Here is a 23,717-nt window from a genome sequence, read left to right as displayed (position 1 = left end):
AGGGAATCGCAAGAGGCCTGGCCGAGTTTTGGCTGTTCAGGATGGACTTTCCTGCTCACGTTTCATTGGCGGAGGCGAGGATCTCCACATCTCTGGAAATCCCTTCTCACAGCCGATCCGGAGGAGATGAGGCTGTCAGATCTGCCCTGACTTGGTCCTTTAGTCGAGAAAGATCCTCGACTCCACAGGTAGCGAAAGGCAGTGCTTTTTTTGTAAAAGAAAAAGATGCCGGAACACACATGTTATACAACCCGCCTTGCCTACCCTACAAGGTTCTATCCAAAAAAGGTGCCGGAACTCCGTTCTGAGCATTCTATGACAAAAAAAGCCCTGGCGAAAGGTATGTAAGAGTTCGTTTAGCGACCATTTGACGTTACAGCGGCACTGAGCAATGCGGCTTACGACTCTTTTTCACGCTTAACGACCCTTGCAGCATCCCCCTGGTCAGGTGCTCAAAATTCAGACGCCTGGCGACTGACTCCTATTTATGACGGTTTGCAGTGTCACCGGGGTCACGTGGTTCCCCCTTTCGCGACCTTCCGACGAGCGAAGTCAATGGGGGGAAAAAGTCGGTTTCACTTAACAACGGTGTCCCTAATTTAACGCCTGCAGTGATTCACTTAACGGCTCCCCACTCGGGGAGGTTGGGCTGTCTGCCGGACGCCGGACGCGTTCGGAGAACCGAGGAGTCCGCTGTGCGGCCTCCGCAACTGTTTCCCCTTGGCGTTCGGCGTCTTGTCGATTTCCCTTTGCAGTGAGGATGAAAAACAGCTCGGATCAAAGAGTTGAATGAAAGATGAATTTGCAGCCCGGATGCCCCCAAATTAGGGCATACTTTGACGTTCGTACCCATCCCTGTCCCTACAATGGCCACCAAGGATTGTAACCTTTTATGCATTGCTGTTCTGTACCAGCCTGCTACCGGCCCTGCAGAAAAGGCAGGGACAACCCCTTTACAAACGGCAAGAGGCTGGAATTAAGCCTGCCAAATTTATTAACATAAAACAGCAAAACAAGACACCAACCATGAAACAGGAACTATGAAACAGGAACTAATCAAGCGGTTGCCTTCAGCAAACCAGCCCTCCCACGCATTCCCCTTTTATACAGTTCAGGGCGTGGCTTCTCTCTGCCTCCTTCCGAGGTGCCCCATTGCCTTCCTCTGTTTACTCCTGATTGACTGCCTCCTGCGTCGGACGTCCTTGAACAGGGCCAGCTGTGGGTCATCTTCATCCATGCTGTCAGGCTCACACAGCTGGGTCTGCGTCGTGACCAGGTGGGAGGGGCCTGCCTGAGGGCTCTGCGAAGCCTCAAGGCCATCATCAGCAAGCTCTTCAACACCCCCCTCCTCTGAGTCGTCCGACCCAACTGCCGAACCCACAGGCTGACCCTGAATCACAACAATTGCTTCTATTTGTGGTGATGTCAGGACTAGATTCTTGTAAAAAAATGATGGCAAATCATCATCCTTGTGTAACGCTCCAGGGCTCTCAGAAACAAGCCTAGCTTCCTTCCTTCCTCCCTTCCTTTTTTCCTTCCTTCCTTTTTTCCTTCTTTCCTAACTTCTGTATCATTTTTCTTTCGTTCCTTTCCCCTTCCTTCTTTCCTTCCTAACTTGTGTGTCATTTTCTTCTTTTGTTCCTTTTCCTTCCTCCTTTTTTTACTTTCTTCCTCCCTCCCTTCTTTCCTTCCTTGCTTCCTTCTTTTCATCTTCCCTTCCTTCTTCCCTTCCTTCCTTCCTTCTTTCCTCCTTACCTTCCTTCCTTCCTTCCTCCCTCCCTCCCTTCTTTCCTTCCTCCCTTCCTTTTTTCCTTCCTTTTTTCTTCTTTCCTAACTTATGTATCATTTTTCTTCTTTCATTCCTTTTCCTTCCTTTTTCCCTTCCTTCCTTCCTTCCTTCCTTCCTTCTTCCCTTCCTTCTTTGCTTCCTTTTCCTCTTCCTTTCCCCTCCCTTCCTTCTTTCCTTCCTAACTTCTGTGTCATTTTCTTCTTTTGTTCCTTTTCCTTCCTCCCTTTTTTCCTTCCTTCCTCCCTCCTTTCCTTCCTTGCTTCCTTCTTCCCTTCTTTCCTTTTCCTTCCTTCCTCCTTTCCTCCTTCCCTCCCTCCCTTCTTTCCTTCTTCCCTTGCTAACTTCTGTATCATTTTTCTTCTTTTGTTCCTTTTCCTTCCTTCCTTCTTTCCATCCCAGTTCGGGAATTTATTTATTTTATTTATTTATTTTGGGGACTTATATGCCGCCCTATCTCCCGAAGGACTCAGGGCGGCTAACAACAATAAAAAACAACAATACAAAAATTAAAAAAAGAATTAAATAACAGCCCCAAAATTAATTGTCTCCGCAGAGAAGCTGGTGTGATGGTTTATTCTCAAATGGCGCTGGGAACGGAAGCGTTCTGCAAATATTGATCATCCCAAACGGGGGAATCGATCCAAATTCTCTGCAATCTGCCTTGGGCTTCCATTTCCACCCCCACCCCCCCACAACGATCCGTACGTCAGCCGGTTAATCATTCACCCTAGCTGAAGTAAAAAAAATAATAATAATCCTGCAGAAGTTCAACTTACCCTCAGCTGAAGCAGATTTGCATACGTCCCGATGTTGCTTTGCGTTCCCGTTTCATCCTTCGGCCCCGAGATACAGCTACTCCGGGAAAAATCACAAGCTTAAGTTTTTGTGCTGCTAGGAAATTAGTGAAAGAGAACCAGATGAACATCTACATTTTTTCCATGACAGTTGCTCTGGTTTCAGGTCTGAGGAATGCTACTACCGGGAGGGTAAGTAAGTGTGTGTGTGTGTATTTCTGCTTGCTTTGAACATTTTCCTAAAAACATGGGCTGAATCTGCAGTCAGGAAAGAGAGAAACTTGGTGAAGATATCGGGAAACGGAAGACGGGTCCCAGGAAATGGTCCCCGTGGGCCAAAAGCTTGTCCTTTTTACAGAGACCCAGATCTTTCTAACAGGAGCAGATAAAGTCCTCAACTTACTACAGTTCGTTTAATGACCGTTCGCAAGTTACAACGGCGCTGGACAAGGTGACTTATGACCATTTCTCACACTTAAGTCTCGCGCCATCCCCGTGGTCCCATGATCAAAATTCAGATGCTTGGCAACTGACTCCTATTTATGACGGTTGTCGTGTCCCAGGATCACGTGATCCCCTTTTGCGACCTTCTGACAAGCAAAGTAAAAGGGGGGAGAAGCCAGATTCGTTTAACAACCGTGTTACTCACTTAACCTCTGCCGAGATTGACTCAACAGCTGTGGCAAAAAAAGCCATAAAACGGGGGCATAACCCACTTAACACAAGTCTCAGTAGAGAGAGTAGAAATTGTGGGCTCCGTTGTGATCGTAAGTGGAGGACTGCCTGTATTACAACTGGAAATGGGGCATGTGGGACATAACCCTTTACACACTAGGAAGGATTGGATGAAGCAGGTAGCTTTTATTTATGAAGCTGGTCACGAATAGAATAGAATAGAATGGGATAGAACAGAATCAGGAGAATCAGAAGAGAGGAGAATAAAGAATAGAATAGAATAGAACAACAGAAATAGAAAATTAGAATAGAACAGAATGGAATCATAATAAATAGAATCATAATAGAATAGAATAGAACAGAACAGAATAGAATAGAATAGAATAGAATTAGAAAATCATAGAATAGAATAGAATAGAATAGAATAGAATAGAATAGAATAGAATAGAATAGAATAGAATATTTATTTTATTTATTTATTTATTTTAATTCCATTTATATCCCGCCCTTCTCCGAAGACTCAGGGCGGCTTACAAGCTTAGCAGTAGCCTTCATTCTATGTATATGCCTGCTTATTAGGGCTTTCACACACACCCCCAAGCGGCATTATTACAAAGTCAGCTTAATTGCCCCCAACAATCTGGGTCCTCATTTTACCTACCTCGGAAGGATGGAAGGCTGAGTCAACCTTGAGCCTGGTGGGACTCGAACCTGCACTAATTGCAGGCAGCTGGTGTTACTTAAGGGGGCATTAGCCCACTGCTCCACCAAGGATAGAATAGAATAGAATGGAATGGAATGGAATGGAATAGAATAGAATAGAATAGAATAGAATAGAATAGAATAGAATAGAATAGAATAGAATAGAATAGAATAGAATAGAATAGAATAGAATAGAATAGAATAGAATAGAATAGAATTAGAAAATCATAATATAGTAGAGTAGAATAGAATAGAATAGAATAGAATAGAATAGAATAGAATAGAATAGAATAGAATAGAATAGAATAGAATATGAAGGAACAGAACAGAACAGAATAGAAAATGAAGGAATGGAATGGAATGGAATGGAATGGAATGGAATAGAATAGAATAGAATAGAATAGAATAGAATAGAATAGAATAGAATAGAATAGAATAGAATAGAATAGAATTAGAAAATCATAATATAGTAGAGTAGAATAGAATAGAATAGAATAGAATAGAATAGAATAGAATTAGAATAGAACAGAAATAGAAAATTAAAATAGAACAGAACAGAATAGAATCATAATAGAATAGAATCAAAATAGAATAGAATAGAATAGAATAGAATAGGAATTAGAAAATCATAATATAATAGAGTAGAGTAGAGTAGAATAGAATAGAATAGAATTAGAATAGAATAGAACAGAAATAGAAAATTAAAATAGAACAGAACAGAATAGAATCATAATAGAATAAATAGAATAGAATAGAATAGAATAGAATAGAATAGAATAGAATAGAATAGAATAGAATAGAATAGAATAGAATAGAATAGAATAGAATAGAATAGAATAGAATAGAATAGAATAGAAGAATAGAATAGAAAAAGAAAATTAAAATAGAACAGGACAGGACAGGATAGAATCATAATAGAATAGAATCATAATAATAATAGAATAGAATAGAATAGAATAGAATAGAATAGAATAGAATAGAATAGAATAGAATAGAATAGAATAGAATAGAATAGAATAGGAGTAGGGTAGAATAGAATAGAAATGAGGACCCAGATTGTTGCAGGGGGCAAGAGGCTGACTCTGTAAACCGCTTAGAGAGGGCTGTAAAGAAGTATGAAGCGGTAAATAAGGCTTAAGTACTAGTGCTATTGCCTTCACTGAAATGCCTTATTCCAATATGACCCCAAATTTCTGTTGTTAAATGAGACAATTGTTAAGTGGGTTTTGCCGCATTTTATGACCTTTCTTGCCACCATTGTTGAGCAAATCACTGCCATTGTTCAGTTAATAACCTGGTTGTTAAGTGAATCCAGTCTCCCCACTGAATTTGCTTGTCGGAAGGTCGCACAAGAGGATCACGTGACCCCTGGGACTGTGTCCCACGGTCCTGTGATCCCCTTTTGCGACAAGTAAAGTCAGTAGGGAAGCCAGGTTCACTTAACAACCCGGTTACAAGCTTATCAACTGCCGCGATTCACTTAACAACTGTGGCAAGGGAAGGTCATAAATTGGGACAAAACTCATTTAACAAATGTCTCCCTTCACAACAGAAATTGTGGGCTCAGTTTTGGCCGTTAAGTTGAGGACTACCTGTATTTGCCGACTCTTCTCAATTTCAGAGAGAGCAAGAGCGAGAGAGAGGACCTGTTTACTAAAAAAAAAAAGTCAACTAGTCACACAATTTAGTCTGACAAATTGCTTCTTCAAAATCCATTTACACTGCTGTTGTTCATAGGAGGAAATAAAAGCGGGCATTAAGACCACAGCCAAACCTGAGGAGGAAGTCTATCAATACCAAGGTACCAAAAAATATTTTAACATGTAAGAAAAGCAAATTCAGCCTTCCTTTTTAGCTTGTGCATTCTGGCAAAGGAGTCTAAAATCCAACCCCTCCTTTAGGAGGCGGCAAACCAGCAAACTGAAAAACCTGGACTGTGCTTTCACTTTCGCTTTTCTTTCACTTTCCTTCCCTCTTCCCCCCCCTTCCCTCCATTCACTTTCACAGCTTTTGCTTTTGCCCTCACCCTTATCCTTGCCGCTTTTGCTTTTGCTTTTGCTTTTGCTTTTGCTTTTGCTTTTGCTTTTGCTTTTGCTTTTGCTTTTGCTTTGCTTTTGCTCTTGCTCTTGCTTTTGCGTTGCTTTCGCTTCTTTTTGCTTTTGCTTTCGGTTTCACTTGCTTTTGCTCTTGCTCTTGCTTTTGTTTTTGAATTTTGTTTTTGAATTGTTTCACTTTCACTTGCTTTTGCTCTTGCTCTTGCTTTTGCTTTTCTGTTGCTTTCACTTGTTTTTACTTTTGCTTTTGCTTTCAGTTTCACTTGCTTTTGCTTTTGAATTTTGCTTTTGAATTCAGTTTCACTTTCACTTGCTTTTGCTTTTGAATTTTGCTTTTGAATTCAGTTTCACTTTCACTTGCTTTTGCTTTTGCTCTTGCTTTTTCTTTTCCGTTGCTTTCGCTTGTTTTTACTTTTGCTTTTGCTTTTGCTTTCGGTTTCACTTGCTTTTGCTTTTGAATTTTGCTTTTGAATTCAGTTTCACTTTCACTTGCTTTTGCTTTTGAATTTTGCTTTTGAATTCAGTTTCACTTTCACTTGCTTTTGCTTTTGCTCTTGCTTTTTCTTTTCCGTTGCTTTCGCTTGTTTTTACTTTTGCTTTTGCTTTCGGTTTCACTTGCTTTTGCTTTTGCTTTTGAATTTTGCTTTTGAATTCAGTTTCACTTTCACTTGCTTTTGCTCTTGCTCTTGTTTTTGCTTTTGTTTTTGCATTGCTTTTGCTTGTTTTTGCTTTGGGTTTTGCTTTTGCTTTCGGTTTCACTTGCTTTTGCTTTTGCTCTTGCTTTTGCTTTTGTGTTGCTTTCACTTGTTTTTGCTTTTGCTTTTGCTTTCAGTTTCACTTGCTTTTGCTTTTGCTTTTGCTTTTGAATTTTCCTTTTGAATTCAGTTTCACTTTCACTTGCTTTTGCTTTTGCTTTTGCTTTTCCTTATTACCTTTCTTTATACTTCTTTCATTCAAAATTTGTACTGTTTTCAATTCTCAAAAAGCTTCTCCAGTAAAAATTATTTTAAAAAGAAAGAAGCGAGTTGGAATTGTCAATGGCAAGCACACTGCTGAAAAGAAAATGGTCAAGAGACCAATAGACAGCAAGACAATTCAGTGAATAACTACCCTGGAGGAGGTCTGCCTACCGGGCCTCGAAGGTCTGATCCTGACTTGGTGGCAACATAACAATCCCCTTTCTTTTGTGCTGGTTCATTAATCTACAGAACCGGTCTACTGTTGCTTTTCTTGATTTACTCTTTGACTGCTTTCCTCCGCAGATGTTTCCAATGACTGCGGACGTCACCCTTGTAGAAATGGGGGCACGTGTTTCAGGGAATGCGACCGATGTCCTCAACGCTGCGTCTGTCCTGCAGAATTCACGGGAAAACAGTGTGAAGTCGGTAAGCTGAGTATCAAAAGTGTTTGTTTTTTTTATTCTGAAAAGGAAACGGGACTGATTTTTTTTTTGAGGACGTTTCGCTTCCTATCCAGGAAGCTTCCTCAGTTGTATTGGATGCCATGGAAGATGGACATTCACGGATATTTGGTTAGCTGGGATTCTCCACTGGGTCTACGACAATTCATCGCAGCCAACTCAGCACGGCCAACTCACCGCTGGCCGAGAGTTAATATCAAAGAAAGGGTGGAAAGGATGAAAAAAAGAGGGACAGAATGAAATGTGAATGACAAAAATTAAAATAAACTTTTATTTATTTTAAATAATTCAATTGAATTGTTAAATTGTCCCGTGGCAAATTGTCCCACAGCAAATTGTCCCATTCAGTCTCCACTAATGCCCAGCCGCTGTGAAGAGCTCCTGACCAGCCTCTGTCTAGCCCAGGGGTAGGCAACCTTGGCTCTTTTATGACTCGTGGACTTCAACTCCCAGAATTCCTGAGCCAGCCATGCTGAGGGGAAAGGGAGAGGTTTCCAAGCTGAGCCATGCTGGCTCAGGAATTCTGGGAGTTGAAGTCCACGAGTCATAAAAGAGCCAAGGTTGCCTACCTCTGGCCTATACACTAAAGCAGGGGTCTTCAAACCTGGCTCTTTTATGACTCATGGACTTCAACTCCCAGAATTCCTGAGCCAGCCATGCTGAGGGGAAAGGGAGAGGTTTCCAAGCTGAGCCATGCTGGCCTAGGAATTCTGGGAGTTGAAGTCCATGAGTCACGAAGGGGCCATAGTTCCCCCATGCTGGCTCAGGAATTCTGGGAGTTGAAGTCCACGAGTCATAAAAGAGCCCAGATTGCCTACTCCTGGTCTATACATATGTTGTATATCAGGGATCTTTGAACTTGGCAGCTTTATGACTCATGGACTTCAACTCCCAGAATTCCTGAGCCAGCCATGCTGAGGGGAAAGGGAGAGGTTTCCAAGCTAAGCCATGCTGGCTCAGGAATTCTGGGAGTTGAAGTCCACGAGTCACGAAGGGGCCATAGTTCCCCCATGCTGGCTCAGGAATTCTGGGAGTTGAAGTCCACGAGTCATAAAAGGGCCATAGATTCCCCATGCTGGCTCAGGAATTCTGGGAGTTGAAGTCCACGAGTCATAAAAGAGCCGAGGTTGCCTACCCCTGGTCAAGAAACAACCTATCAGGGAAGGACTCTTGTATATCCCAGCTGAAATGGCCTCAGGGAAACCGAGGCAGCTTCCACCATGACTCTCCTATGTGATGCTGGGTCAGCTGGCCCTCCCTTTGAAGACAAGGGCGCTTTTCACCCGTTGCATTCAGATGTGCTCAGCAACTCTCTTATTTCTTACAAGTGACCAGGAGTAAACCTGGCGCACGGCTGGATCCCGGGGATTTTGTTTTAAGGACCGAAGGATAGATTTGACAGCTCTGATTGCAGAAACAGTGGCCCAGGCTAAGGGCTCTTATGTTTTCCTTCATTACAGCAAAATGCTTTGATGAAACTCTGTATGAATACTTTGAAATTGGAGAAAGTTGGGCCAGAATCTACGAAGGGACTGTACATGCGTGCACATGTGTTAACAGCACAGCCCACTGTCAACCGGAAATGTTTACAGGTATTGTGGAGAAATGTCCTTTGGATGCATTGCAAAGGGATCGATCAATCAATCAGAACAGAGCTGGACGAGACCTTGGAGGTCTTCTAGTCCAACCCCTGCTCAGGCAGGAAACCCTCTATCATTTCAGACAAGTGGCTATCCAGTCTCTTCTTAAAAACCTCTAGTGATGGAGCACCCACAACCTCTGGAGGCAGGTTGTTCCACTGGTTAATTATCCTCGCTGTCAGGAAGCTTCTCCTTAGTTCTAAGTTGCTTCTCTCCTTGATGAGTTTCCATCTGTTGCTTCTTCTCCTGCCTTTGGCCGCTTTGGAAAATAAATTGACTCCCTCTTCTTTGGGGCAGCCCCTCAAACACTGGAAGACTGCCAGCATGCCCCCTCCCGCAGTCCTTCTTTTCTGTAGACTAGCCAAACCCAAATCCTGCAACTGTTCTTCTCATGTTTTAGTCTCCAGGCCTTGAATCATCCTAGTTACTCTTCTAAGTGAGTAACTCTTCTAGGGTGAATAGCCCTTTCAGGAGGAAGTGAGTAAAACAGAGGAAGGCTGAACTAAAAAGGGTTACGTGACTGGCCAGCACAAGAAAAAAAGAGAAAGAGAAAGAGAAAGAAAAGAAAGAAAGAAAGAAAGAAAGAAAGAAAGAAAGAAAGAAAGAAAGAAAGAAAGAAAGAAAAAAGAAAGAGGGAGAGAATGAATGAAGGAGGGAGGAAGGCAGGAAGGCAGGCAGAAAGGAAGGAAGGAAGGATGGAAAGAAGGAGGGAGGGAAGGAGAAAGGATGGATGGAGGAAGAAAGAAAGAAAGAAAGAAAGAAAGAAAGAAAGAAAGAAAGAAAGAAAGAAAGAAAGAAAGAAAGAAAAAAGGAGAGAATGAATGAAGGAGGAAGGAAGGAAGGAAGGAAGGAAGGAAGGAAGGAAGGAAGGAAGAAAAGAAGGAGAGAAGGAGGGAGGGAAGGAGAAAGGATGGATGGAGGAAGGAAAGAAAGAAAGAAAGAAAGAAGAAAGAAAGAAAGAAAGAAAAGAAAGAAAGAAAGAAAGAAAGAAAGAAAGAAAGAAGAAAGAAAGAAAGAAAGAAAGAAAGAAAGAAAGAAAAAGAAAGGAAAAAGGAGAGAATGAATGAAGGAGGAAGGAAGGAAGGAAGGAAGGAAGGAAGGAAGGAAGGAAGGAAGGAAGGAGGGAGGGAAGGAGAAAGGATGGATGGATGGAGGAAGGAAGGAAAGAAAGAAGAAAGAAAGAAAGAAAGAAAGAAAGAAAGAAAGAAAGAAAGAAAGAAAGAAAGAAAAGAAAAGGAGAGAGAATGAATGAAGGAGGAAGGAAGGAAGGCAGGCAGAAAGGAAGGAAGGAAAAGGAGAGAAGGAGGGAGGGAAGGAGAAAGGATGGATGAAGGAAGGAAGGAAAGAAAGAAAGAAAGAAAGAAAGAGGGAGGGAGGGAGGGAAGGAGGAAGGGAGGGAAGGAAGGAAGGAAGGAAGGAAAGAGAGGGAGGGAGGAAGGAAGGAAGGTAGGAAGGAAAAGAAATGCCACATTCCACTATTGACTGTTTCTCAATATTTAAGATGAAAATATACCTAAACGTGTTCTGCAGGGGAGAATTTCTTTAAATGTTTCTTCCTTGTGGCTGGAGAAACCTCAGAACCACAGAACAGAAATGCCAGTCCAGTCGTAGCTCCTGTGCTTTGTATTTATCAGGAAAATCTTGGTTTTAAGGGCCCGCTTTGCCTGTGCTTGGTCCCCCCCAGGCTGTCGCACCGACCCCTGCCCGCCCCGGGGCAGCCGTTCTTGCAGGAGGACTCTCCTCTCCGACAGGACCGTCTGCGTGTGCAGCCACTCTTACAGAGGGAGACACTGCAACATAGGTGAGCCCCCTCCCTCCTCCCCCCCCCAGTGTGACCGGAAGTGAAAAGTTGCCTGTGTGTCCCTGTTGGGTTGATTTTGCCTTCTTTTATAGCACGAGGCCTGCAAGCTGCCTTCTTTGCCAGAGAGTTCATTTCCTTTGGCAAAAATTCAAATTCCCCTACCTACCGTATGGGCAGTCCTCTAGTTACGACCACAACGGAGCCCCTAATCGCTGTCGTTAAGGGAAAGGTTGGTTCAGCGAGCTTTGCCCCCGCTTTGCGACTTTTCTCGCCGCGTTTGTTAAGCGAACCGCTGCAGTTCTTCGTTTAGTAACCCGGTCGTTAAGCGGAACCCGGCTTCCCCCCCCTCGACTTTGCTTCTCAGCAGGTCGCAAAATGGGATCACGTGACCCCGGGAACGCTGAGACCGTCATAAATACGAGTCCGTGGCCGGGCGTCTGGATTTTGATCACGTGACCACGGGGGATGCTGCGAAAAACGGTCACAAGTCACATTTTTCAATGCCGTTGTAACACTGAACGGTCGCTAAACGAACCATAGTAAGTCAAGGACTACTAGCCTCCTTTCTAAAAAAGAAAGGATGCAGATAACACACACACACACACACACGCACGCACACATTCCTCTTCTCTGTACCTTTTGTCTGAATAACGTCTGAAGGGCGATCTCCAAATTGAACATTTTATTTGAGGCTGGACGTCGCCAATGCAGAATAAGGTGAAACAATTACCTCATAATTACTTTACAACTTTAATACTTTACCACTGGCAAATAAATTTAATAAAACGAATAAGATGTACCTGCAAATCAGCGACACAGCTCTGGACAGGCAGGCACGGGCACCCACATCGCCGTACCCGAACTAAATCTCTGCTTCTTTTCACTGGTGTATTTTTGTCGTTGTTTTATTGAATCCTTGGAAATGCCGCTCTCGTCAAATTCCTTCATGATTTCAACAGCGTTCAAACCACCGTCAACTTCAGGCTATAGACCGACCTACAGAAGGCCACTTCCTTACTGTCACCACAAAAACCTACAGAATGGACAACAAAACACCTTCTGATTTGGGCCCCCATGGACTAACTTGGCCCTCTTCCCTCAAGGCATTCTTGAGGGAAGTTGCAGTTGTGGCTGCAACTCAAATATTCATTTTCCCTGCTCGAAAACACCTCACGCTGGTTGGCTCACCTCCCATTTAAGAATAGCACATTGCGTCAACCATCCCAACCTGGTCGGTTGGAAAAGGAAGACTCTTAGGCTTGTGGTTAGCCCAAAGTATAAAGCCAAATGGTTACAGAAGAAACAAAAGTGGAACTGGGATTTTCATGCCCAAAGCATACGGTTAACGTTCCCTTGTTCCCTTCCACCACTTTCCCGTTAGGTGCTAACACAGGGATCCCCACCCACCCACCCCGGTTTTGTGGACCTGCACTGGGCCGCAGCATTCCAAAACCCGGTCCGCACAAACAAGCAAAGCCCCATCCGCGAGATGCAGGCAGCACACAAAACCACGCACCCTCCGGTCCGCGGAAAAAACTCTCCGCGGAACCGGTCCCTCGTGCCTCAAAAGTTGGGGACCTCTGTGTTAACAAATTGTTTGGGTAACGGTATCTGTCTTCGCGGGGTGGATGCTTCTGCACTCCGTTGTGTGACCTTGGAACAGCCAGTGGTTCTCATGGGACGGCACAATGCTTACGTCTGATTCCTCATGCTAACCCTCCCCTTATCCCCTCCCCGATGATCTTCTTCCCTACCCACCCCGCGCACATTGAGTGTGGCAGGCTGACAGCAGGCAATGCATGGTGTAGCAGGATGGCAGTCCTGACACAATGAGACCTCTTTCCATCCACTCTTAGCGAGGCAGGTATCCATATCCTACATCTGTGCACTGAATGTCTATTTTAGAGACGTGTCACTGCTCCTTGGTCTCTGATACATTTCCGCCTGCGACTTTCTGCCTCCAAATCTATCTTGTCTATTTGAATTTTATTTATGTCTCACGCCGATATTATTTCCCAGTTCTGATGCCCATTCCGTCCTGGCTTACGTGAGTCCTTGTTAGGCTCACAAGGAGAAACCCCCTCTTCCAACAAGCAGGCAGGAACTGCAAGAAAAACCAACGCCTTTTTTTTATTCAGAGATCTGAGTCAATGTCCAAGGCAAACAAACACACTCCACAGAAACTCGATCCTCAACACGAACTGTGGCCTTCGGCAACCGGCACCTCCCACCTCCCCTTTTATTATTCAACCAAGGCGTGGCTTTCCTAATGCCTTCTCCTTTGCCTTTGGAGCCACCCCATTGCATTCCTCTGTCCTACTCTCTTCTCTTGCCAGCGCTTTCGTGCACCCTGGATATTTCCCAGCTGTGCTTTGTCACTCTCCAACTCAGACTCCCAGCACAGCTGTGTCTCAGCCTGAGTGCGCGTAGAGGGGCCAGGCTCCTTGTCCGACTGTAAGTCTTGGAGTTCCTCGGAGCCTTCCTCTGACTCTGATGTCACTCCAGGCGCCTCATCTTCCTCCTCTGATTCCTCAGACTCAGCTGCCGGATGCACTGGCTGACTGCCTTCCAACCAAAGCCAGGAGAGGGATAGGAATGACTGACACTATGGGTCAATTTGGTAAAACCAGTGATTAATGACTTGCTTAATGACTTGCTTAATGAGGGTCCAACGGGTTTTCTTTGGCGCTGACTTGAATCTTTTGCCTTTCCTTCTTCATCAGCTCCAGAGCAAAACTGTTATTCGAAGGACGGGAGCAGGTACCTGGGCATGGCCAAGAAGACCATTTCTGGAGATGATTGTCTCCCATGGACTTCCAATCTCTTCTACTATGAGGACCTTCAAACAAACATGGTGCTGCTGGGATTGGGATCCCATTCCTACTGCCGGTAAAATGCCAGAGGAGTAACTCCTTTGTAAGGACAGTTCAGAATAGGTGTCCATGGAGATTCTTGGGTCATCCAGGTGATTTACTATCCCAAAGGTGCTTTTTCCAAAGTGCAACGGAAGAAGCTTCTTGGTTGAGAGGCAAAACATGGCTTCGCATCTCATACTAGCCAAGCTAAGTCAAGCATTCTCAGCCAAGTGGCTGAAGGAATTCTGGGAGTTGAAGTCCACCTTAGCTGGCTGGGGAATTCTGGGAGGTGAGGTCCACCGGCCTTAGCTGGCTGGGGAATTCTGGGAGTTGAAGTCCACCGGCCTTAGCTGGCTGGAGAATTCTGGGAGTTGACGTCCACCAACCTTAGTTGGCTGGGGAATTCTGGGAGTTGAAGTCCACCGGCCTTAGCTGGCTGGGGAATTCTGGGAGTTGAAGTCCACCGGCCTTAGCTGGCTAGAGAATCCTAGCCGGCTGGAGAATTCTGGGAGTTGAGGTCCACAGGCCTTAGGACACCCCTGCTGTATACAGCATAATCGATTTACAGCCAAACTCCCTAAATTGCTGGAAAGGCTATGGGCCTGGCCAAGAAGGAGGATCATGCCAAGTGAAGAAAAGAGTGAGACAGGAGTGAAGCCAAAGAGAAGAGACAATCCACTCGGGTTGTTATGTATCCTGGTGAAGAGAACACATACACACTTACATAGCAGTCACCACCAGGGGGCGTTGAACTGTAACTGTTTTGGCGGGAACCCAGTTTCGGCAGGAAACAGAGGTTCAAACCGATTGGCCGGCTGCTCACCTGGCCAGGTATAAAAGGAGGGCAGGTAACCCCTATTCCCCAGTACAGTGCCTTCACCTAATAAAGAGCTGCTATGCTGTACTCATCGTCTCGCCGTCCTTCCTGCTCTCCAGAACCCACTACGCAACACGGGTGACCTCAGGCACCACTTATGGTGGTCCCTGGAGGGAGGGAATAGGAGCAGGGTCCCACAAAGACACCCCGGTTGAAAAGGGGTCCCTCACAGATCGATGGGCATCTCCTAAACACCAAGGAGCCACCATGGAGTCCTTTCCCCGCCCTTCCCTCTGACATTAGCAAAATCTAAGTCAAATCCACATTTGAAGAGCGGAGGGCCTTGTGCTCCTAACAAAGCCGGAAGAAATTGAGCCTAGAAGTCAACGGGTGACTCAAAGAGTTAATTCCTTCATTTTTTCCCCCCATGTCTTAGAAGTCCAGATGAGGACGAGATGCCGTGGTGCTATTTCATTAAGGATGGGAAACTGTCTTGGGAATACTGCAATGTGTCACTATGCCGTAAGTTAGAGGTCCCCCAACCTTTTGGGCACCAGGGACCAGTTCCATGGAGAATGGTTTTTTCCATGGACTGGAGAGTGCGTGGTTTTGTGTGTTGGCTGCATCCCGCAGATGGGGCTTTGCTTGTTTGTGTGAACCGGTTGCTGTCATGCCCCGGCCCGGTACTGGGGACCCTTTTTCTAGTCCGATCCCCTGCTCAAGCAGGAGACTCTAAAACCAGAGGCCCCCACCCTTTTGGGCACCAGGGACTTGTCCTTGATTTATGACCCCAATTGAGGCCAAAAGTTCTATTGTTACGTGAGACATTTGTTACGTGAGTTTTACCCCATTTAACAACCTTTCCTGCCACCGTTGTTAAGAGAATCACTGCAGTTGATCAGTTAGTACCCCAGTTGTTAAATGAATCTGGCTTCCCCCATTGACTTTGCTTGTCGGAAGGTCGTAAAAAGGGATCACATGACCCCCCCGGGGCGACACTGCAACCGTCCTAAATACGAGTCAGTTGCTAAGCATCTGAATTTTGATCACATGACCACAGGGATGCTGCAATTGGTCCTAAGTGTGAAAAATGGTCATAAGTCACTTTTTTCAGTGTCGTTGTAACTTTGAACGGTCAGTAAATGAACTGCTGTAAGCTGAGGACCACCTGAATATGGCAGAGAAGCTGCAACAGCCTTTGAGACGCCAAACCCCACCCCCCAAAAAATGCTAAACCTTCTCTGCAATCTCTGTCCAGCCATGTCTGACTCCAATTGTCTGAAAACAATTGCCGGGGTCATGTGGCTAGCGTGCTTATAGGTCAAAGGTGCACGGAACGCGGTTATCTTCCCAGAAAAGTGGTACCTATTGATCTACTCGCATTTGCATGCTTTCGAACTGCTAGTTGGGCTGGAGCTGAGACAAGGACGGGAGCTTGCCCCGTCACGCGGTGCTCAGGTCTCAAGCCCAGGCTGTCAGCCGACAAGCTCAACGTCTTTAACCACTGAGCCATTATGCCCTTCCCTCCTCCCACCCCCCCCCCCATTCTGCAATAACATTCTGAAAAGCAAAGGGAGTGAAAAATCCAGTAAGGAAATAAGAGATTCCCTATCCCATCTTCCTTTCAGAAAGCAGACGCAGGCTGCCACCATCGGAGCCAGAAGCCACAGATGCGATTGTCGTGGTCAAGAAGTCGTGTGGCAGGAGGCACAAGAAGCAGACGTTTGTAATACCCAGGATTGTGGGGGGATCTTGTGCCTTGGCAGGATCCCACCCCTGGCTGGCCGGCATCAACATCGGCAGCAATTTCTGTGCCGGAAGCCTTATTCGCCCTTGCTGGCTGGTCACATCTGCACACTGCTTTGCTAACAGGTAACGCCACTTGGCTGCACCTCCGAATCATTGATGGGTGTCAAACTCTGCCTTCCTTTCAAGCAAAGATCTTCTGGGAGCCAATGGATGAGGACATTTCTCTGAGCTCCAAAATGATCCAGATCTTCCTCCTCTTCTTCCTCCTCCTTTCCCCTACTCCTCCTCCCTCTCCACTCCTGCCAAGTTCCCAGGGACATCCTCCAGTTGCCCCATTGAGTGCAGAGTTCTATGCAGAGGGACCCCAGATGGCAGCCACAACTCCCCCCATCGCCACCCCTTTTAAGATGTGTTGCATGTTTGTGGTGGCCATCTGGACTTTTTGACCCCACCCTATGGCCACCTCTGCTTGAATCCTTCTTCAGCTCCCAGAAGACTGGAGCGAGGAGGAGGTGCGTGGAGCCCCATCGCTCAGCAGACAGAAAAGCAGGAAGGGAAGGCCGGATCTTGGGATCTTCTGGATTAGCCTGGGGAAAATCCTCTGCTTTGATTTCTCCGCACTGGCAAAAAGCTTTGGATGGCACCCTTACTTTCATGTTTGGCTCTCAGAAACCTCGGATCAGCGATAAACCGCCGACGTTGGGTGGCGAAGGTTCAGGAAAGGGTGTCACTAACAGGCATTTCTCATTTCCTTCAGCCCGCTGACATCAACCATCCGCGTGGTTTTGGGACAACATGTTTTTAACAGTACCACAGGCGTTACTCAAGAATTTGAGGTAGAGAAGTATGTCATGCATCCCGACTACTCCGTGTTCAACCCAACCGAAAATGATATTGGTGAGCTCTTTACCGCTGTGTCAAGCAGTGATCCCTAACCTTTCCACTGGAGTGGGAGGTGGGGGACAGGGGATGGTTTTGTGCATGCACGCTGGTTTCACAAACACAGCTTCGTGCTCGTGCGTGCACGCTCGCTCACCACTTCCACGGCCCGTTCTGTAATGGGCTGCAGTCCGGCACTGGCCCACGGACCAGGGGACCCTGATGCAAAGGGTCAGTTCCATTTATTGGATCAATAGGAGGTTGCATTCGTGATCAATCTCCCTGCGTAGAGAACACGGTAAGCCGTTCCACTGGTTAATTGCCCTCCCTGTAAGGAAGTTACTCCTTAATTCCAGGTTGCTTCTCTCCTTGATTAGCTTCCATCCATCGTTTATTGTCCGGCCTTCCGGCGCTTTGGAGAATAGCTTGACCCCCTCTTCTTCTTGACAGCCCCTCAAATATTGGAATACTGCCGTTCATGTCACTCCTAGTCCTTCTCTTCTCTAGACGAGTCATAACCAGTTCCTGCAACCGTTCTTCATATGTTTTAGTCTCTGGGCCTTTAATCGTCTTAGTTGCTCTTCTCTGCGCTTCTTCCAACGTCTCAATGCCTTTTTTGTAGTGTAGTGACCAAAACTGGATAAGAGAAGACTTGGTCAGCACCACTGACAGAGACAAATTGAAATCCAGGCAGCCATTTCTCGTGCCAGCGACTTTCAGCATAGAATAAGCACTAAAGATGTGGGGCAGAAGATCCAATGATAATTAAATCCCACCATCTTACCTATGTAACCTGTTCTTCCCCGCTCTTGCAGCTTTAATTAAACTCAAGAAAGTCAAGGAACACTGCGCAGAGAGATCCCGATTGGTTCGACCCATATGCCTGCCAGACGCTTCCATGTCTTTTCCGGACCATTACAAATGCTACGTTGCCGGATGGGGATACTTGCATGAAAGTAAGAGTACACCGCTGGGATGGCTACTGGGGAAGGTGATCAGCCCTATAGCCAGGAGATTCAGCTGCAACCAGGATGATCATCATGATGTCTACACATCACACTTAGTTATAAACACTCGGTGGTTATAATGCAGTATGGCAGGCAAACTCTGCCCACAGCCAGGAAGATCGATCCTGACCGGCTCAAGGTTGACTTAGCCTTCCATCCAATCTGGGGACCCAGATTCTGGGAGTTGAAGTCCTAAACGCGCCATAATTCCCCACCCCTGCTGGATCAGGAATTCTGGGAGTTGAAGTCCACAAGTCCTAAAAGGGCCATAGTTTCCGCCCCCTCCCCTGATCTTAGATGGTTGTAGCCATTCTTAAGCATCTTCCTTTCATCATGTCTCTGATAACATGGCTTGTGATTCCCCCCCTCCCCAGGTTGATGTGACTGCAAAGTCCAGGTTTACGAGATCACCTCACTCCTCCAGTGCTCAGTCAGAGATGACAGAACTAGCCTGAAGCGTTTCTCTGAGCCTGGGTGGGTGAGCCTGGGTGACAAGGACTTAGCTACACTCACCTGGCTTCCCCTGACAGCCTCAGCCCAGAAGGGGCTTCTGGGGCCCATGGGAAGGTCCTCTTCTAAACTTGGGGAGCCTTGGAACTGTTGATGTACCTCTTGACCTAGATGGATTGGAAAAACCCAGGATAACCCAATGTTGTTGGGGGTTTTCCAGAAGACCTTTGTGGATCCCTGCATGGGAACAGAATCTGCCCCTCTTGCCGCTGATGGCTCTCCTGGGTGACCAGGAGGCCGGGCTTCTTGGTTCTGCAGGGAACAATAAAACAGACCAAGAGATTATCCCAAAGATGCTTTTTTCAAGAGGCAACTGGACTTTCTTGTTTTTCCTTGGAAGACGTTTCGCTTCTCATCCAGGAAGCTTCTTCAGCTCTGACTGGAGGGTGGGGAATGGAAGGATTTATACTCCTTGCAGACCGCTGGTTATTTGCATTCTTCTTAGAGAGTCGTTGAGGCCACTTGGAGGTTTATCTGTGTCCTCAGTGATGCTTTTTCAACTGGACTGTCTTGCTTTTCTTCGAAGACGTTTCGCTTCTCATCCCAGGAGTTTCTTCAGCTCCGACTGGATGGTGGGGAAATGGAAGGATTTATGCTCCTTGCAGACAGCTGGTCATTTGCCTCCTTTTAGAGAGTCGTTGAGGCCACTCGGAGGTTTTTCTGTGTCCTCAGGGTCACCTGAGTGGTGCAAATGGGTGTGGAGCCTTCTTGGAACTGCTGAAAGGACTGTGTGGTAGACTGGAGATAGAGGATGTCATATCCCTCCCCCTCTGTTGAGGGAAGGCTGTTCAACTTTGATACAGAGAGGACTGCTGGTTTGAAAGAGGCGTCAAAGAGGCCATCTAGGTCAAAATTGATCAGCCCTCCCTCAACAGAGGGGGAGGGATATGACTTCATCTATCTTTCAGCACTGTTGTGATTCAGGGTCAGCCTGTGGGTTCGGCAGTTGGGTCGGACGATTCAGAGGAGGAGGAGGGGGGTGTTGGAGACCTTGCTGAGGATAGTATTGAGGCTCCGCAGAGCCCTCAGCCAGGCCCATCCCATCTGGTCACGACGCAGACCCAGCTGTGTGAGCCTGACAGCGTGGATGAACATGACCCACAGCTGGCCCTGTTCAAGGACGCCCGATGCAGGAGGCAGTCAATCAGGAGTAAACAGAGGAAGGCAATGGGGCACCTCGGAAGGAGGCAGAGAGAAGCCACGCCCTGAACTGTTCAAAAGGGGAATGTGTGGGAGAGCTGGTTTGCTGAAGGCAACCGTTTGAATAGCTCCTGTTTCATGGTTCGTGTTTGCTCTCCTTGCTCTGTCTGCTCTCTTTTATGTTAATAAATTTGGCAGGCTTAGTTCCAGCCTCTTGCCGGTTTGTAAAAGGGGTTGTCCCTGCCTTTTCTGCAGGGCTGGTAGTAGGCTGGTACAGAACAAGCACTTCCAAGAAGGCTCCACACCCATTTGCACCACTCAGGTGACCCTGAGGACACAGACAAACCTCCAAGTGGCCTCAACGACTCTCTAAAAGAAGGCAAAGGACCAGCTGTCTGCAAGGAGTATAAATCCTTCCATTTCCCCACCATCCAGTCAGAGCTGAAGAAGCCTCTCGGATGAGAAGCGAAACCTCTTCAGAGAAAAACAAGAAAGTCCAGTTGCCTCCTGAAAAAAAGCACCTTTGGGACAACCCTGACCTGGGGGACAGGGAATCTCCATAGAGATAGGTGCAGTGCAGGTGTGAACATATGGCGGTCACACTTTAGAACACGCCAGGGTGCCTACCGGAAAGTGGGAGGGGCACTTCTAACGATTTCTTGTGGCTTTCTTTCCGCTGCTTTGCCACCGCGCTTATAAAGCCCTTTCCAGGCCCAGCTGCCGTTCCTCGGAATTATATTCTTTCTCGTCATTTGAGCAGATTCATCCAGATACTCCAAAGTGGTGCAAGAAGCAGTGGTTCCGATTATCCCAGATTACGAGTGTCAAAACCCGGACATTTATGGAGCTGAAATCAGTGAAAATATGTTCTGTGCCGGTTACCTGGACGGCCGGTCAGATGCTTGCCAGGTAATCAATCCTGTTGGGTTACTGCAGGAATTAGCAGCACGTGGGGGGTGACAACGTAAGAAGTCTTGGGGATGCGGGAAAGAGAGTTACTGAAGCTTAGCTCTCTCCCTCCTTTCCTTCCTTCCCTCCTCCTTCCATTCTTCCCTCCTTTCCTCCCTCTCTTCCTTCTCCCCTCCTTCCCACCTTCCTTTCCTTCCTTCCTTCTTCCCCCTTCCTTCCCCTTCTTTCCTTCCCTTCCCTCCCCTCCCTCCCTCCCTTCCTCCCTTCCTCCCTTCCCCCTCTCCCTCTCCTTCCTCCCTCCCTCCCTTCCTCCCTTCCTTCCCCCTCTCCCTCTTTCTTCCCTCCATCTCCCTTCCTTCCTTCCCCCCTCCCTCCTTTCCTTCCCCCTCTCCCTCTCTTCCTCCCTTCCCTCCCTTTCCCTCCCTCCCTTCCCTCCCTCTCTTCCTTCCTTCCCTCCCTCCCTCTCCCTCCTTCCTTCTTCCCTCCCTCCCTCCCTCCCTCCCTTCCCCCTCTCCCTTTCTTCCTTCCCCCTTCCTTCCTTCCCTCCCTCCCTCTCCCTCCTTCCTTCCTCCCTCCCTCCCTTCCCTCCCTCTTTCTTCCTTCCCCCTTCCTTCCTTCCCTCCCTCCCTCTCCCTCCTTCCTTCCTCCCTCCCTCCCTTCCCTCCCTCCTTCCCTGCCTTCCCTCCCTCTCTTCCTTCCTTCACCCCTTCCTTCCTTCCCTCCCTCCCTCTCCCTCCTTCCTCCCTCCCTCCCTCCCTCCCTTCCTTCCCTCTCCCTCCTTCCTCCCTCCCTCCCTCCCTTCCTTCCTTTCCCCTCTCCCTCTTTCCTTTCTCCCTTCCTCCCTCCCTTCCTTACCATCACTCCTCCTTCTCGTGTCTGGTCAGGCCACCAAACGTATCACTTCCAGTTCTGAGCCGCGCATTTTAGGGAGGACTTTGAAGGAAGGAAAGCTGGGCTGTGCCTCTCTTGAGCCAACCTGGGGAGGGTTTTTTTAACTTTGATTTTTATTTATTTTTTTTACAATTTTCCAGCCGCGTCACCCCCGTGGGCTCTCGCTCAGTTTGTGCGTGGCTCCCTTGGGGAAGAAGACGGGGGCCATGAGAGTTTGGGGGCTCTGCCCTCGCCACGTTGGCCTGCCATCCCCTTCCCCCACCCCCCCCGGGTCTCCTCCTCTCAATGGGCCCACTTGCCTCCGGTTTTTACCGGGGACAGGGGCGAAAAAGCCGTTGTCTTTTTTTTTGCTTTTACCTTCCCTTGTGGGCCTAACGTCCACTTTCCGCTTTAGCTTTTCTCGTTTGTCCCTTTACATTTTCGTCTCGCCTCTGACCCTAATCGAAAGCTCTTGAGCAGCCAAACAATTCGCTCAGCAGTCCCCCCTTTTTTTTCCCCACCCCTTGAAGTGTCCAGCGTCCTCCTAATTCTTACGTTGCGCCCTTTCCATCTTCACGGAGATCTTCAGATCCGGGGAGGTATCTGAACCCCCCCTGAAAAGGCAGCCACCATTAAAAGTTAGCAACAACAGCCTGGTGGACTGAGATGGCGACCTCGTGTAGCTCTTCTGCTTACCTTCGCGTTTTTGTTTTTCTCCCAGGGAGACTCGGGGGGTCCCCTGGCCTGCAAAAGAGACGGGGTGTTTTACCTCTACGGGATCGTCAGCTGGGGTGACGGCTGTGGCAAGGCCAGAAAGCCCGGAGTTTACACCAGGGTGACCAACTACGTCAACTGGATCAACCAGGAGATACATCGGCCGCCCAAAGGATAAGGATGGCTTTGTAGCGGGACTGATCGCCTTCGGGTGCTACCCATGCGACAACTTCCCTAGCCATTCTTCGTAATGCTCATTCTACGGAACATTTTTTTTCTCCTGCAGAACTAGGTGTGTGTGGGGGGGAAGCAGACTCCTAAATCCCAAGACGTCCTGCAAAGGAATTTAGACTTCCCACTTCTGTGCTGTGGGACTTGCCATTCTTCCCCTGGGATTCCTGCCCGAATAACAGAATAACAGAAAGTTGGAAGGGACTTGGAGGTCTTCTAGTCCAACCCCCCTGCTCAGGCCGGAAACCCTATACCATTTCGGACAAATGGCTGTCCAGTCTCTTCTTAAAAACTTCCAGTGTTGGAGAATTCACAGCTTCTGGAGGCAGGTAGTTCCACTGGTCAATTGTTCTCACTGTCAGGAAATTTCTCCTTAGTTCAAGGTTGCTTCTCTCCTTGATTAATCATCTTAGGGATTTGGGCCAGGAGAGGCTCTTAACCCAATAGACAAAACCCCAGGAACAAACTTCTCAATTTAGGACCATTTATGTATCATGGATCAATGAAAAAGAAAGGGCTGTGTTTTTTTTTTAATTAAAAGGGCTATAACAAATTATCTTTACAGAGCAGTATTACAATGAACTCATTTCGAATTTGAAAAGGCGTAAGCATACAAAATCATATTTTAAAAAGACCGTTTACAATCATTAAAAAAAACAACAACCAAATTCACGTTTGCCCCGAAGAAGGAGAACTAGATCCACACGGGGAACTCTCTCCGGGCACCGAGTTGCGTTCCGGAGACGTCCGGCTTTGAATTTTGGGAGCTGCCCCATTCCTTAGGAATAGGAATATTTATTGCAAAAACCTTAATTAATGAACAAACCAACGGGGTGGAGAGCTTCTTTTGAACGGCTGCATTTTACTTTTCTCCTTTGGGCTCTGATGTCCCTCATGCGACCTTTGTTTGAAAAGTTTGAACCAACTCTGGGCACCTACCACGCATCTGTCTCTACCTTCTTCTGGCTTGCCTGTCCGTCACATCAAATCTGGCCAGGGAGATCCTGGATTACAGGAATTGAATTATCCTTTCTCGTGGCTGTCTTGGGGCAAACCCAAGTTGAAATCTTTTCCTAGAGTTGGGCCTGTTGTAATTTCCTTGAGAGCCTCAACAGACTCCAAAGAACAGAATAACAGAGCTGGAAGGGACCTCGGAGGTCT

General features: G+C 47.0%; 1 protein-coding gene across 1 annotated transcript; it reads left to right on the top strand.

Annotated features, from left to right (window-relative positions):
• Positions 1 to 41: 41 nt before the first annotated feature.
• On the top strand, positions 42 to 22,503 carry HGFAC (HGF activator; the record flags this gene model as incomplete). Its single annotated transcript, XM_083368058.1, has 12 exons — positions 42 to 188; positions 2,685 to 2,775; positions 7,277 to 7,399; positions 8,895 to 9,026; positions 10,759 to 10,875; positions 13,599 to 13,764; positions 14,984 to 15,069; positions 16,176 to 16,419; positions 17,054 to 17,193; positions 17,991 to 18,131; positions 20,593 to 20,741; positions 22,333 to 22,503. The coding sequence occupies 12 exons, from the start codon at positions 42 to 44 to the stop codon at positions 22,501 to 22,503; spliced, it is 1,707 nt and encodes a 568-aa protein (XP_083224184.1).
• Between the last annotated feature and the right edge of the window lie 1,214 nt (positions 22,504 to 23,717).

The sequence above is a fragment of the Vipera ursinii genome, assembly GCF_947247035.1.
Source record: "Vipera ursinii genome assembly, chromosome: 7".
NCBI classification, from domain to species: Eukaryota; Metazoa; Chordata; class Lepidosauria; order Squamata; family Viperidae; genus Vipera; species Vipera ursinii.
The sequence above is the reverse complement of the archived record's forward strand: the minus strand, read 5'-3'. Positions and strand labels throughout refer to the sequence as shown.